This window comes from Sphaerodactylus townsendi, linkage group LG13 (genome assembly GCF_021028975.2).
Source record: "Sphaerodactylus townsendi isolate TG3544 linkage group LG13, MPM_Stown_v2.3, whole genome shotgun sequence".
NCBI lineage: Eukaryota > Metazoa > Chordata > Lepidosauria > Squamata > Sphaerodactylidae > Sphaerodactylus > Sphaerodactylus townsendi.
The window spans coordinates 2,538,679-2,555,171 of NC_059437.1; the positions used below are offsets into that span (position 1 = coordinate 2,538,679).

The following is a 16,493-nucleotide window of genomic DNA, read 5'->3' on the forward strand; positions in this document are numbered from 1 at the left end:
AATACAGTGATGGCGAACCTTTTCAAAACCAAGTGCCCAAATTTCAACCCAAAACCCAGTTATGTATCGCAAAGTGCCAACATAGCAATTTAACCTGAATACTGAGGTTTTATCCTGCGTGCACCTACCGCTCTGCCCTGCATTGCTCCAGTGCCTCCACCCCACCCGGAGCAGGGGCCAACCAAGTCCCGCGTACACTGCTCTGCACCTCTCTAGCATCTCCAGCTCCTCTGCCTCTGCTCCCCCTCGGGCAGCAGCCATCCGGAGCACTGGTACCAGGCCCGCCAGCTGAGTCCTCCCTGCTCTCCATGGGGTGTCATGCCCAGTGGCCCAAGCCAGCCTGGGTGTGTGTGTGGGGGGGGTGATTTTCTGCCCCTCCCCGCAAGATGAACCCTGTGCGTGCGTCCCCACAGAGAGGGCTCTGAGTGCCACCTCTGGCACTCGAGCCATAGGTTCACCATCACTGCTCTAATATTTTAACTTGGATGCTTGCAGCTCTTTTTCCAAATACCTAAATACTTGCATTTATTTTCTAAAGGAACTTCTCTCCCCCACCCACCCCGCCCTATACCCATCTTGTATGCCACCCCAACTTTCAAGACAAGGTGACTGCGTAACTCTGGTGTTCTAAAATACTTTATTGATCTTCTTCTAGAATGTAGGGTTTAATGCTTCCCTAGTAAAAAAGGACAGATCTGCCAGTCACTTAGACCACAAGCAAGAAATAAGACAGTAAGTATCATTTTAATCCTTCTTTTGATCCCACAAGAATGAAATGTGAAGTTTATTTTAAAAATGTTTTGTAGTAGATGCTGCTCAAGACCTGTTTTGTAGTAGATGCTGCTCAAGATCTGATGTCCTTATCGGGGCAGCAGTTATTTTGGTTTGCTCTTCTCTGGCAGTGAGTTTCTAGGTGGCCTAGATAGCCTGATTTGGCCCAGCAGCTGCAGTCTTGCCTGCCAAACACTTCATAATTTCTCATGATATGCTGACTTTTTTTGCGCATCTTCTTTCATGTCACAAGATGGAAGCGGTCTTTTGTCATCAGCTTGATCTTCTGCATCCCTGTAATGGGGCTCATGATTTACATGATGGTTATGGACAGCCACTTGTCAGCAATGCACAAACAACCAAACGTGACCCACGAGGAAATAGAAGCTTATCACTCATCGATGTTCCTGGAGCGCCAGATCTATCCCGGATTGTCAGTGATGAATTTGCTCTCCTTTTTACTGTGTGTCCCTGTACAGGCAAGTACCGTTGGTTCAATGGCAGCACTTAAATATCCTGTTTGCAGATTGTGCTCTGTTTAAAAAATCAGAATGTCTTTTGAATGGTATTGCTGAAAGGTTGTTTACCGAGCATCCATCCATCTATAGATTCCTCTTGGAATCTACATTGCCTATGCTTGCCAATAATAGCGTTTGAATCAAAATGCTTAGTTATGCGCTGGTATACATTATATCATTCCCCTTCCTAGAATATGGCAGTGAGTACTAACCCCACATTCTTTCCTTCCCCATAGAAAACTGCACATAGCAACACATGTTTGTTTCCAGATAACAGATTAGCAACAACAGTGGCCTACTGCAGTCTGAGTGGCTGTTTCTGAATGAAAGGGGTGTCGGGAGGCCTGTTATTATGGGGATTTTGCTATTGCTGCTGTCTGTATGCTGGGGGTGGTGGAATGGGTTAATTGCATTTCTAACTGACTTTCAACTGTCTTCTGTATGATGTTATACTGTACCAGGTGCTGCTCAAGGTCAGTGCCTGGCCATCTCGACTGTTATCTCTTTCACAGTTCCTTTTGGACACGCTTTCCCAGGATGAGGAGGGGGGCGGTGCAAGCTACTTTAACTACTGGGTTTTGCGCGGGCAAACCTCAGTTCTGGCATGACCAGAGAAGATCCTCGATACTCAATAAACTACTGTTCTTATACATGAGTTTGTTTCAGTTTTGGGGATTCTGACAAGGGGCCTCTTTCTACCCCTCTCTTTCAGCAGCATAGCTGGTAGTTTGAGCAGGGCCAGATAAGCTGGTGGAAGGAATCTGGTTTTCTCCTCGTAGTAAAAGAAAGGGCAGGCATACAGGGTCTGCATTTTCAGGACCCCCCCTGCAGAGATCCAGCACTCTAAGCTCCTTGATTCCTGTGGCTTTAGGCTGCACAACTTCATATGGTTGGACCAGGGGTAGGGAACCTGCGGCTCTCCAGATGTTCAGGAACTACAATTCCCATCAGCCCCTACCAGCATGGCCAATTGGCTATGCTGGTAGGGGCTGATGGGAATTGTAGTTCCTGAACATCTGGAGAGCCGCAGGTTCCATACCCCTGGGTTGGACGGTTAACCTTGGGTTGGGTTGTCTCTTGCAGTGTGTTTGCTTTCTTGAGGCTGGGCTGCAGGGTGATTTCCTTCTCGCTGTGCCACCAATTAACTGAGTAAGAGACAAGCCTCCTAGCAGCCTCTGGTGGTTGAGCCCAGTAGGAGAAACGCCTTTCACAAATTTGCAGTGTCTTTCATAAGAAGAACACCTTTGACAAGTTGCAAGGACGCGATACTCTGTATTTGGCAGTGCAGGCTAATGGTTGTTGCTGTTCTCCTTGCAGTTGTTTGGAGGCTGGCATTTCTACATCCAAGCATACAAAGCTCTGAAGCATCGGGCTGCCAATATGGATGTCCTGATCGTCTTGGCAACCAGCATTGCCTTTGCCTACTCCTTGGTGGTTCTTGTGGTTGCCGTGTTTGAGAAGGCGAAGGTCAATCCAGTTACGTTCTTTGATACACCGCCAATGCTCTTTGTCTTCATTGCGCTGGGGAGGTGGCTGGAGCACGTGGCCAAGGTAAGCAGGAGAGGCAGCTGCTTGCATATCTCATGGGGGGGAAAGAGCTAAAATCTTTCCCGACAACTTGCAGCCATTCTTCCCCCTAGCACAGTGGTGGCGAACCTTTGGCACTCCAGATGTTATTGACTACAATTCCCATCAGTCCCTGCCAGCATGGCCAATTGACCATGCTGGCAGGGGCTGATGGGAATTGTAGTCAATAACATCTGGAGTGCCAAAGGTTCGCCACCACGGCCCTAGCAATTCAGTCAGTTAAATGATGCGTGTAGCCAACAGCAGATGCTGGTCAAGCTGAAGACTGTAAATGACAAATTAATTGCCACTAACAGCTGGGAATTGGTGGCTAAAATCAGTCCACCACCCTCATTCCCTGACCCAGCTCCAGATCATGCCCTCTCAAACCTGAGAGGGCAGGCCTGTCTCTACCCCCAAATAGTAACAGAAAGAAGACTGGGTTTGTGTTTTTGGTGCTGCGAGGTTGTTTTTTTAAAAAAAAATTAGTTGTAAGTCCCAGCTGACTGGCAGTCACCCCGTCGGGTTTTCAAGGCAAGAGATATTCTGAGGGCTGCCTCCGGACCCTGTTATTCCTTGGAGTTCTCCCATCCAAATGCTTGCCAGGGCCATTCTTAGCTCCTGAGCTCTGAGGCCAGACTAGCCTGGGCTGTCCAGGTGAGGGCGTATTTACTTAATTAAAATCTGTGAAGTCTCTTTCTTGGCTAGTTATGTGTAACTTCATAGCTTGCAGTGACTCCCAAATACTACTTAAATGCAAAATGTCGCTTTTTTTTTTAACAGGGTAAAACGTCAGAAGCCCTCGCAAAATTAATTTCACTGCAGGCGACAGAAGCCACTATTGTTACCTTAGGCCCAGACAAAAGCCTTGTGAGGTACCATACACTGACTTCTTAATTTTTTAGTTAAGGGATGAAGGCAAGGCTACTGCAACATAATATTCTGTGCTTATTTGTTTTCTATACAGCACCTGGTTCTTTGTGGGGTAACTCAGGAGGCAGATCTGTCTTGATTAGCTTGCGGTCTAAATTATGGGGAGGGATAAGGGAGGGGGAAAGGGTAACAAGGATGTCTTTATAGGCTTCATTTCAGTTGACTAACCAGGACTAACAAATTAGCGGTTACCAAAGGTTTGATGGTAGAAACGGGTAGTGTAACATGATGTGAAAAAAACGAGGCCTTCAATTATTAGCTGAATTCTGTTTTTATGTCTTATCAGTGAAGAGCAAGTTGATGTTGAACTAGTTCAGCGTGGTGACATTGTCAAAGTGGTCCCGGGAGGCAAGTTTCCAGTAGACGGTCGTGTTATCGAAGGACATTCTATGGTGGATGAATCGCTCATCACAGGCAAGCTGAATTATTTCCAGCGGCTCTGGGAAAATGGCTGGCTTGCTTAAGAACATAAGAACAAGCCAGCTGGATCAGACCAGAGTCCATCTAGTCCAGCACTCTGCTGCACTTTTCGCAGTAGCTCCACCACAGGTGCTTTTGGAGAAGCTCCACATGCAGGAGAGGTGAAAGCAATAATGACCTTCATGCTGTTGCTCCCGAAAGCACCTGGACTGTTAAGAGCATTTGCAATCTCAGCTCAAGAAGATCAAGATTGGTAGCGATGAATCGAATTTCTCCTCCATGAATCTGCCTAAGCCCCTTTTAAAGCTATCCAGGTTGAGAGTGGCCATCCACCACCTCCCTGTGGCAGCATATTCTAAACAATCGATCACACGCGTTATGTAGAAGAAGTGTTTCCTTTTATTAGTCCTAATTCTTCCCCCCAGCATTTTCAATGAATGCCCCCTGGTTCTAGTATTGTGAGAAAGACAGAAAAATTTCTCTCTGTCAACATTTTCTACCCCATGCATAATTTTATAGTCAGTCACAAGCCTTTATTGGCATAAAATAAACATACAAAATCAGCATACAAAATTTGCCCATTATTGCTCACAATTATAGACACTGGTACTAAAATACTAAATACTAAAATATATACATGGTCCTTCTGTAACTATAGGACATTCCTTCAGCTAAGTTAACTCACTTAAACGTCATCGGATACTGACAGAAGCTAGAAAAATTACTGCTGGCTATATGTGAGTCATGTAATATTGTGACATTGGTTGTAATTTATTCATCTAGACTTCACGCCTATTATTGTTAGCAGAAATTTTGCTACATTCTCACACACTGTGGGATCCATGTTGTTCAAAAGCATAGGTATCTTAAGAGCATCAGTTAGATTGTTATACAGAAATGGGATAAGTGCAGATTGTGACATTCTGAGAAAGACAGAAAAATTTCTCTCTGTCAACATTTTCTACCCCATGCATAATTTTATAGACTTCAATCATATCCCCCCTCAGACGTCTCCTCTCCAAACTAAAGAGACCCAAGAACTAAAGAGTTCTTGCTTGCATGAGTATTCGTGTATTAATAGCTAAAACTGAGGATTTGGGAGAGACAGGAAAATACATGCATTTTAAAAATTGTCTAGTCATATGGACCCGATAGAGGTTTATAAAATTATGCGCTGGGCAGACAGAGTGAACAGAGAACTTTTTCTCCCATCTGCCAAAATACTAGAACTCGGGGGCAACCTGTGAAGTTGATGGGCAGTTGATTCAGGATGAGCAAAAGGAAATACACAGTAAAAGTAAAGTGTGCAAGCTCTGGTCGATGACTGATCCGTGGGATGACGCTTACTAGGCAGGCTGTGTTAACGGAGCAGTTTGCCATTGCCTTCCCCAGTTATCCAAGCTTTATCCCCTGCAAGTTAAATACTTATTTTACCAACCTCAGAAGGATGGAAGGCTGAGTCAATTTTGAGCTGGCTGCCAGAAACTGACTTCAGTCAAGAAACTGACTTCAGTCAAGATCGAATGCAGGTCCTGAGCAGAGCTTTGACTACAGCTTGTGGAATTCATTGGCAGAGAGCGTGGTGACGGCTGCAAGCATTCAGAGGGGGATTAAACAGGTTCATAGAAGAGAGGTCTGTCAGTGGCTATTAGCCATTGCGATTGAAGGGAACTCCCACATTCAGAGGCAGTCTATCTTTGAGCAATTGTGCCAGGAGCCTACATTTGGGGAAGAGCCTCTTGCTGGACTTCCAGGGAGCTCATTGGCTCCTGTCTGTTACAGGATGCTGGGCTGGATGGACCCTAACTGGTCATGTCTTTCTGCTTATATTTTGCTGGCCTCCTGTTTTGTGCAGGTGAAGCGATGCCTGTGACTAAAAAACCCGGGAGTACAGTCATTACAGGTTCCATTAATCAGAATGGGTCCCTCCTGATCTCCGCAACTCACGTCGGAGCTGATACAACTCTTTCCCAGATCGTCAAACTGGTGGAAGAAGCACAGACCTCAAAGGTATTTTCAACAAATGACAGTAATGAATGAGGAAGTGTCCATCTCATTTTCTGCCTTGATTCAGTACAATAAATATGTGGGTTAAATTTTAACTCTGTGTAGAATTCCCACGGGTATCAGTCCACACCTAAGTACTATGGGATGGGTGGCTTGTTCCCTGAACCCACTGTTTGATATTCTGGCAGCAAATCAGTTCAGATAAGGTGCGTCAAGTCCTGCTTACAGCAATACTTCATAAAATGTAAATAGAAATCACTCATCTGCAGAAAGAGATTCCTCACACTACGAAGAAGACTGACAACAATGGATTATGTCTTTTTCTCTCTTCCTTTCAGGCCCCAATTCAGCAGTTTGCAGACAAACTTAGTGGCTACTTCGTTCCTTTTATTGTTGGTGTTTCTGTGGTCACGCTTTTTGCCTGGATAGTGATTGGATTCGTGGATTTTGAAATTGTGGAAACCTATTTCCCTGTAAGCGACTATTAATTATTCTTCTGAAATGCTGAGATTTTTGTGAGAGAACTAGTTAACCGCAGACCTATTTGGAATCTATTGTACAGTCTTTGTATGCCTTCATTAGTTAAACTTCTGCATTATAGCAATAGCTAATTTCACTGAACATGTGAGATAATATTTAGATGCAGGAAGTAGAACTTCTCCTTTTTTCTAACTGTGCTTTTATGAAAATGGACAGTCTCACCTTTACTATCAGGCAGTGATCCAGTTTCCTGGGAAAAAATACTGTAGAAACTTTCTTAACTCTGACCTTGATGGCCCAGGCTAGCCTGATCTGGTCAGGATTGGGGCTGTGACCTGGAGGCAGGCAATGGCAAACCACCTCTGTTAATCTCTGGCCTTGAAAACCCTACAGGTTTGTTGCAAGTCAACTGTGAGTGAATGACAATTCACACTCACACACTCACAAACTTTCTTACCCAGCAATTGATTATTCAGAATGCTCAGATAACGCATTCTCCATTGGTCAAGATCTTCGCCTTCAGGTATTCTGTGCCTTCAGGTGTGCATGCACTTCCCTCTCTTGCAACATGGGGGTGGTAGTGGTATAGGGGTAGGGGGCAGAAGAGTTATATCCCCACTTTCTCTCCTTGTAGGAGACTCAAAGGGGCTTACAATCTCCTTCCCCTTCCCCCCTCACAACAAACACCCTGTGAGGTAGGTGGGGCTAAGAGAGTTCAGAAGAACTGTGACCAGCCCAAGGATACCCAGCTGGCGTCTGTTGGAGTGCACAGGCTAATCTGAATTCCCCAGATAATCCTCTACAGCTCAAGCGGCAGGATTCAAACCCGGTTCCTCCAGATTAGAGTACACCTGCTATTAACCACTATGCCACTGCTGCTCCTCATTTCCTTTATCCTGCCTCAAACTTTTGGGAGCCAGCTGTGCCAGAGTGCTCCTAAACAGCTGGTTCCCATGTCTGCATGTGGCTTGGATAAAGGGGAGTGTCCTGCCAGGCACGAGAGCTGTCACTGGGGGGTTCCCTGTGGGGTGGAGTTTGGTTGTTAAGGTCTCCCATCAGATAGGGGGCAGGACAGTGCAACAAGCTTGAACATCCAACACATTTGATTAATAGCACCCCCCCTTCCTCATGAGTCCTAGATAACAGAGCCTGTTCTGTATTTAACAAAGCAAAAAAGGTGTCTGTACAAGAAGTGATTTTCTTAGTTGTTGCACTTCATTTCTGCTCTTCACCAGGATTTCATAAGCATAGGTCCTGTACAGTTATTTTCCATGAATGCATAAGGTAGGTGTGTATGTGTATACACATTAACCTTATATGCAGTTTCTGTCTTTATGGGAACATGACTTAGAAAATGCCAAGCACTAATTCTAATGGGAAACAACATGATTGCTACATGCACAAAGTAGTGGGTATGTTTTTTTCAGAGATGATGTACATTCTGACTTCACATTTTGGAGTGCTCAGCCCTGACACGTCTTACCCTTTTTCTTATGCTGCACCCCATCTTCATCACAGAGAGCAGCAGTGGCGTAGGAGGTTAAGAGCTCGTGTATCTAATCTGGAGGAACCAGGTTTGATTCCCAGCTCTGTCTCCTGAGCTGTGGAGGCTTATCTGGGGAATTCAGATTAGCTTGTACACTCCCACACATGCCAGCTGGGTGACCTTGGGCTAGTCACAGCTTCTCAGAGCTCTCTCAGCCCCACCTACTTCACAGGGTGTTTGTTGTGAGGGGGGAAGGGCAAGGAGATTGTAAGCCCCTTTGAGTCTCCTGCAGGAGAGAAAGGGGGTATATAAATCCAAACTCCTCCTCCTCCTCCTCCTCCTCCTCCTCCTTCTTCTTCTTCTTCTTCTTCTTCTTCTTCTTCTTCTTCTTCTTCGTGGGCAGCAGTGTGCTAATTACTCTGTTGTTGCCTCAAAAACAGCTGGAATGAAATATCTTAGGCAGCTTCTGGAAGAGCAAGAGTCCAATAAAAATACAGCAGGCAAAACATGGTTTAGACTGGCTTGGCTGCTTTTTATTTTCTTCCTCGCTGTACTCTGTGCCATAAGTTCATTTTTCCCCCACCATGGAGTAGGAGCTTTCATGACCAGGTGCTGTGCCAGACAATAGTTTCTTGCTCTAGCTTGCCAGCCAGTCACCAGACTTGGTCTCTGCTGTGCAGAGCCGTAGGTGATCTTCCTTATGTCCGTGGCTTGGCATGATGACTCAATTAAGCCAAAGTCGATCATTTGCTGGATCGTTTTGGTCACCTTTTTTGAATATTGGGACCAGCACAGAGGAAGTCCATGCCTTCGGCATTATCCCCTTTTCGTTGATCCTTGTAAAGAGATTTGCAAGCAAGTCTGCCCACCATTGTGGGTTTGCTTTCAATATTTCGGGGATAATGGCATTTCTGCCTGGCGCCTTGTTTGACTTTAAGTTCTGTATCAAGGGGATGATCTCTTGACAATTTACCGGATCCCAGCTTGGACCCACTGGGATTTCGCTGTCGCCATTTGCTTGGATGGAGTTGGTTTCGGCAAACACTTTTGAGAAGTACTCACCCCATCTCTCTAAGGTGATATCTGCCCTAGGTCAGTGGTGGCGAACCTATGGCACGGGTGCCAGAGGTGGCACTCAGAGCCCTCTCTGTGGGCACGCGCAAACAGAGTGCCCCCCCCCACACATGATCTAGGCCAGTGGTGGCGAACCTTTAGCTCTCCAGATGATATGGACTACAATTCCCATCAGCCCCTGCCAGCATGGCCAATTGGTCCATAACATCTGGAGTGCCAAAGGTTTGCCACCACGGATCTAGGCTGGCCTGGGCCGCTGGGCTCGATTATTAGCATTAAACCTAAGACCTAGTTTTGGGGAAGCAGTATAGGTAACCCTGTTGAACACTGTTAAACCCCACTGATTTTCTTGCGAAGAACTAAAGCGCGATCCATTACCTGGGAGTAAGCTCAGTTGCTGGCAATGGGGTTTGCTTCTGAGTAAACCCTCCTAGGGTCATGATTCACCCATTGGAAGAGTTGCACGGTTGCTTCAAAGCAAAGCCACCAACTACCACTAAGCCTACTCCTGAGTAACGCACACCTCGGAGCCAACCATTTTTTCTAAACTAAAACCTCAGTATTCAGGTTAAATTGCCGTGTTGGCACTTTGCGATAAATAAGTGGGTTTTGGGTTGCAATGTGGGCACTCAGTCTCGAAAAGGTTCGCCATCACTGCCCTAGGTGGTCCCTGGAGATAGTTTGTCCTGTTTATTATTGACCAGAATTTCTTTGTATATTAAGCCCAAGTGTGTGTGGTCTTGTCCATTGAGCCCAAGTGAACTGAACAGGTTCCTGCCGCATTCCTGAGCTGCTTCTCTTCCTCCTTTATCAACAGGGATACAATAAGAGCATTTCCAGGACAGAAGTGATCATCCGTTTTGCTTTCCAAGCCTCCATTACCGTGCTGTGCATTGCCTGCCCTTGTTCACTGGGATTAGCAACCCCAACAGCTGTAATGGTGGGCACTGGTGTCGGAGCCCAAAATGGCATCTTGATCAAAGGTGGGGAGCCGTTAGAGATGGCACACAAGGTAAGCGATCGGGTGGGTTTTTTAGTTGAGCCAAAAACATGGTCTGTTCAGAAACGTGGGCATGCTCTGAAAATGGGTGTGACCTTTAAGGAATTACTGAGGGGGGATATGATCGAAGTCTATAAAATTATGCATGGGGTAGAAAATGTTAACAGAGAGAAATTTTTCTCTCTTTCCCACAATACTAGAACCAGGGGGGATTCATTGAAAATGCTGGGGGGAAGAATTAGGACTAATAAAAGGAAACACTTCTTCACGCAACGTGTGATTGGTGTTTGGAATATGCTGCCACAGGAGGTGGTGATGGCCACTAACCTGGATAGCTTTAAAAGGGGCTTGGACAAATTTATGGAGGAGAAGTCGATTTATGGCTACCAATCTTGATCCTCTTTGATCTGAGATTGCAAATGCCTTAACAGTCCAGGTGCTCAGGAGCAACAGCTGCAGAAGGCCATTGCTTTCACCTCCTGCATGTGAGCTCCCAAAGGCACCTGGTGGGCCACTGCGAGTAGCAGAGTGCTGGACTAGATGGACTCTGGTCTGATCCAGCTGGCTTGTTCTTATGTTCTTATGTGTTGTCCCTTGTTGCAGGTGAAAGTGGTGGTTTTTGATAAGACGGGGACCATCACTCATGGGACTCCGGTGGTTATGCAGGTCAGGATACTTGTGGAGAGTAACCGGATGCCACGCACTAAGCTTTTGGCATTAATCGGGACTGCAGAGAGCAACAGTGAGCACCCGCTGGGAACAGCTGTAACGAAATACTGCAAACAGGTAGATGGGTGAATGTTTTACATCCTTAAGGTTTTGAGGGCGGGTGAGGAAGACAGCTTGCCAAGTGATAACTTACTGTGGTGAGCCATATAATTGCAAGAAGACTTAGATCTCTGTGTGGTTCCGCTGGATTCATGGAAGGATATCTTTGGATCTAGTCCAGGAATGAGTGGATCTTTTGACCTGAAAGCCGTCTGGATCTGTGTCCACTTTTGAGGGCTGTAAGTTGGAAGAGTTGACATTCTATTTCCAGCACCAGCACACAAGTCAGAGCCCTCCAAACTGGGTGGATATCCAGAAGTTACCCTTTCTCCCACTTGATTGCTCTCAGTGGCCCTTCAACTATTTTGGGGCCGCGTCAGCCTGATACCTCAGGCCCGTGGCAAAATGCTATCCACAAGCAACGTGAGGGATGAATCTAGAGGGGGTGGGGGTTTCCTCGAGGAAATAGTGTGCCCACACCTGATCTACCCTGCCTCAAACTTGGATCCAACCCAGTATGCCTTGCTGTAGTGTTCCTTCATTTGCAGAGTCTGTGTCCTCCTTCAGCCTCGTACATTGTTGAATTTTATTCCTTCAATTTGCAAAGACGTTTTAGGGCGTGTCTGTATTTATTCTGCAGGATAGCTTTGTTTTAGTCTGGTTAAGGTCTCTGAATCCCCAGCAGGATCTGACAACTATTTCTTTTTAGGAATTGGACACAGATGTCCTTGGCACTTGTACTGATTTCCAGGTGGTCCCAGGCTGTGGCATTCATTGCAAAGTCACCAATATTGATGCCTTAATACACAGAAGTGAGAGCATTGAAGAAAACAACGTCAGAAATGCAGCTTTTGTGAAAATGGAGGAGAAGGTGGAGGAATCAATGCAGCCTGCCTTGATTATTGACGAAGAGCTGCCAAGTAAGTGGTTAAGCATGCACAGATTAGAGCCAGGCAAATGTTTGGCTTTGGTTTTAGTGGTGGTAGAAGTATAGTGGTGTAGAAGAATAGTGGTGGTATAAGTATTCCTATACCATTGGGACCCGTTATTGGGATATATGGGTCCTCACTACTATCAGGACCCGCTACCTCTCCCACCCCCCCTCCTAGGAGGATTAGGTTTTAAGTGAGAGGCCATCTTAGGACACAACCGTTGTTTTATTATAATTCTGGCAGTCTGTTATGATGTTTTTATCTGTGGTTTTATGTTGTATACCGCCCAGAGCCCTTCGGGGATGGGGCGGTATATTAAGTTAAATACATACATACATACATACATACATACATACATACATACATACATACATACATACATACATAAATTAATAATAATAATAATAATAATAATAATAATAATAATAATAATAATATAGAAGACCTTTTCTTCCTGGGAGGCTCAAATTGTTCATGATGCTCATGTCCTGAAATATTCACATACAGAAGAATTCCCATCAGCATTCTCTGTTAGATATAGCGTCCTAAACGCCTGATCAAATTACTGTAGTATACACTTTTCAGTTCACTGGATACATGAAGTAAAACCTGGCAACAGACTCACAACAGACTCACAAGGACGAGAGCGTTCCCATTGCACATTATGCACACAGTGCTTTCTTCAGTATGCAGAGTTTAGCATTAAAACTAATGAAACATCAGACATCTTGCACCCCAGAACTGAAAGCAGGTATCAGAGAGATGATCCTTTCTCAGAAAAGGACTATTATTTTAGAGGTTCCTTTGAAGTTAAAGATTTTATGCAAATTAAGACCCAGGTTCTCAAACCATAGAACCACGTGAGGAGACCATTCATGTTGTAGGTGGGGGGAGGGGACACATGATTGCTTCTCACGGAAGCTCTCTTCATATGAGGCAAGTGTTGGTCTGCAGTAGAACAGCTAGATTGCATTTGACTAAGGAAGCTTTGACTCTTGGGAGCTTATGCTCCAAAAATTCGATTGGTCTCTAAGGTGCTATTGGACTCAAGTCAAGCCGTTCCTCTGCACATGGAAAGCTATATTTCCTGGTTGAAGAGGAGGGTAAAATGTTTGCCGATGGTTTCAAACCTGTGGATACTGTTTCCTTCAGCTTGAGGTGATACAGTAGGCTGAAGATACACTGTACAGGTTTTACACTCATATAGTTTTGTTCTAAGTGCATTTATATGCCAACTGTGCAAATTTGACAGCATAGTGTTTGACCCAAGTAAAGGTTCTCAGATGTTTAGTATTCATGCGAAATTGTGCATGTTATTGAGTAGACCTCTTGTGAGTTACTGTTTTGCTTTCAGCCACATGGAATTCCCATAAGTATTCTGTTCTCATTGGCAATCGGGAATGGATGGCGAGGAATGGTCTTCTTCTAAAAAGTGAAGTGGATAATGCTATGACTGAGCATGAACGCAGAGGCCGAACTGCTGTTCTTGTAGCTGTGGATGGTAAGTTTGCCGCTTGGTCTCTGGGCTGGTTTTGAGCTTTATAATTGAAAAGAGGATGAGAAAAGTAGTTGACTTGCGTACCTGTACATAAGAAAGAGCCTGCTGGGTCAGACCAGAGTCCATCTAGTCCACTGGTGGCGAACCTATGGCACTCCAGATGTTCATGGACTACAATTCCCATCAGCCCCTGCTAGCATGGCCAATTGGCCATGCTGGCAGGGGCTGATGGGGATTGTAGTCCATGAACATCTGGAGTGTCATAGGTTCGCCACCACGGATCTAGTCCAGCACTCTGCCGCTCTCAGTGGCCTACCAGAACATAAGAACAAGCCAGCTGGATCAGACCAGAGTCCATCTAGTCCAGCTCTCTGCTACTCACAGTGGCCCACCAGGTGCCTTTGGGAGCTCACATGCAGGATGTGAAAGCAATGGCCTTCTGCGGCCAGATGAAGCAGTTATACCAGTAGACAACTGTGGTGATGATGCTTTAATGTGGGACACGCCACTAGAGAGGAGTACAGAGTAACCAAAGGAAGTCAAGTATTGTTCTAAACTGAGAAGTTTTCTGTGTTCCTCCAAAAGTGAATTAGAAGAAGAGGAGTTTGAATTTTTTTTTATACACACACACACACACACGTCTTTCTCCTAGAAGGAGACACAAAGGGACTTACAAACTCCTTTCCCTGCAACAGATACCTTGTGAGGCAGGTGGGGCTGAGAGAGTTCTGAGAGAACTGACCAGCCCGCTGTCACCCATAGGCGTGCAGAAGCCAATCTGATTCACCAGATAAGACTCTGCTGGCTCATGTGGAGGAGGGGGGAATCAAACCCAGTTCTCCAGATTAGAGTCCACCTGCTCTTAACCACTATGCCATGCTGGCAATTAATGGTGCTGGCAATTAACGGCACTGTTGACGATGTCTGTCTAGGGGAGCTTTGTGGCTTGGTGGTGATTGCGGATACTGTGAAACCAGAAGCGGAGCTGGCCGTCCACACTTTGAAGACAATGGGCTTAGAGGTCGTTCTCATGACCGGCGACAACAGCAGAACAGCCCGGTCTATTGCTTCCCAGGTAGGCTGTGAGATCTCTGGCCTGCCTGGTCACGTAGGCCGGCAGTGTGATAATTGTCTTCTCGGAAACCTACGAAACCTAGGCCCGTGGTGGCAAACCTTTGGCACTCCAGATATTATGGACTACAATTCCCATCAGCCCCTGCCAGCGTGGTCAATTGGCCTTGCTGGCAGGGGCTGATGGGAATTGTATTCCATAACATCTGGAGTGCCAAAGGTTCGCCACCACTGACCTAGGCGTTAAGTACTGCAGCTCAGATTAGCAGATGTACAGTAAACCATATATTCTGCTGAAAAGGAGATCAAAGGGAAATGGTTAAAGCAGCTAATCACGCTGTGAAAGATAATATGCCAATATAACTTTTATTTTGCAAGAAAAAAGTCTAGAAATGTACAATGGTAACCACTTATCAGTGGGGGTTTTTTAACCTATTTTGGATTATTGAAATTTATATCAATAATGGCCAACTAGCAGTAATTAAAAAAATTGTCATAACATTTAATTTTTATATAATATATGTATAATTTTGTTTCCTCTCTTAGCCTCTAGAACTGATTGTTAACTATGATTATGGGTTTTTTTCTGTTTTGTTAATTCTTAACTTAAAAAGCGAGGGGGGGGGGAATAGCAGATGCATGATCTAGGACTGTGTTTCCCAACCTTTTCGAGGTCAGGGTACCCTTGACCTCACTCTTCATATCTCACGGTACCCCTGCCGCCACCCTCCACCTTCCCCTCCCACTGCCCCTGCTTGCCACACCCCCTACCTTCCCCTCCCAGGGTGAAGGGTAGCACTGGGGGGGGGTGGCTGCTGACCTTGTGGCAGGCCCTGCCCCATGGGCCAGCTCCATGTCCTTGCTGGCGCCGGTGGGAGACACCACAAAAATGAGGGTGGGGCGGTAGTGTTGCCGCGGTACCCCTGGGACATGCTCACGGCACCCCAGGGTACCACGGAACCCTGGTTGAGAGTGGCTGATCTAGGAGCATGCAGTGCTACATAAGGAAGCCGACGGGCAACATGGCATTGTGGGGATGGGTCTCAGCTGCTTCAGTCAAATAACTTTCAGCTTTCAAAATGCAATAGAATTGTACAATTGTTTGGTTATTGCCGGTGTATGTTAAATAGTGCTTTGTTGCCTGGACAAAGCTCAAATAATTTCTTTATCATTTATTAATACCCACATTTCCTATCAAAGTATCCAAATTTTTAAGCCGCTTTTTAGAAAGAGATTATTGTTTCCCAGTTGAGATCTATTTTAGATCTATTTAGGGTTTTTTTCCAGCCAATTTCCTCCTGAGTCAGATTCCAGTCAATTTCCTTCTGCTCAGAATCCATACAGTGTGTATCTGGGAATGTCCTATAGCAGTGGTGGCAAACCTATGGCACGGGTGCCAGAGGTGGCACTCAGAGCCCTCTCTGTGGGCATGCACAGACTCCCCCCCCCCCCCGCCCCACATCTAGGCTGGCCTGGGCCACTGAGCTCTTATTAGCATTAAACCTGAGACCTAGTTTTGGGGAAGAAGTGTAGGTAACCCTGATAAGCGCTGTTAAACCCCACTGATTTTCATGCAAAGAACTAAAGCGCGATCCTTTACCTGGAAGTATGCTTGGTTGCTGGCAATGGGGCTTACTTCTGAGTAAACCCTCGGGTTGTTGTTCACCCGTTGGAAGAGTTGCACGGTTGCTTCAAAGCAAAGCCACTGACTACCACCAAACTTACTCCTGAGTTACGCACGCCTCAGACCCAACCATTTTTTCTAAACTTAAACCTCAGTATTCAGGTTAAGTTGCCGGCACTTTGCGATAAATAAATGGGTTTTGGGTTGCAATTTGGGCACCCGGTCTCAAAAAGGTTCACCATCACTGTCCTATAGCAAAACAATGCATTTTTATCTGACATGGCTGTACAAGAACTGTCCAGTTGCCGAAGAGGCAAGCTGCCAGATGCTTTCTGAGCAGCTTTG

General features: G+C 45.8%; 1 protein-coding gene across 1 annotated transcript in view; it reads left to right on the forward strand.

Annotated features, from left to right (window-relative positions):
• Nucleotides 1-16,493, forward strand: part of ATP7A (ATPase copper transporting alpha) — a 69,901-nt gene that overhangs the window by 47,644 nt on the left and 5,764 nt on the right. Inside the window, exons 8-19 of the mRNA XM_048513994.1 lie at nt 656-732; nt 1,025-1,250; nt 2,607-2,840; nt 3,639-3,730; nt 4,075-4,202; nt 6,064-6,218; nt 6,554-6,688; nt 10,073-10,267; nt 10,859-11,041; nt 11,733-11,943; nt 13,310-13,456; nt 14,386-14,528. Of these exons, the coding sequence (XP_048369951.1) occupies nt 656-732; nt 1,025-1,250; nt 2,607-2,840; nt 3,639-3,730; nt 4,075-4,202; nt 6,064-6,218; nt 6,554-6,688; nt 10,073-10,267; nt 10,859-11,041; nt 11,733-11,943; nt 13,310-13,456; nt 14,386-14,528 (1,926 nt within the window). The remainder of the gene's footprint in view (nt 1-655; nt 733-1,024; nt 1,251-2,606; nt 2,841-3,638; nt 3,731-4,074; nt 4,203-6,063; nt 6,219-6,553; nt 6,689-10,072; nt 10,268-10,858; nt 11,042-11,732; nt 11,944-13,309; nt 13,457-14,385; nt 14,529-16,493) is intronic.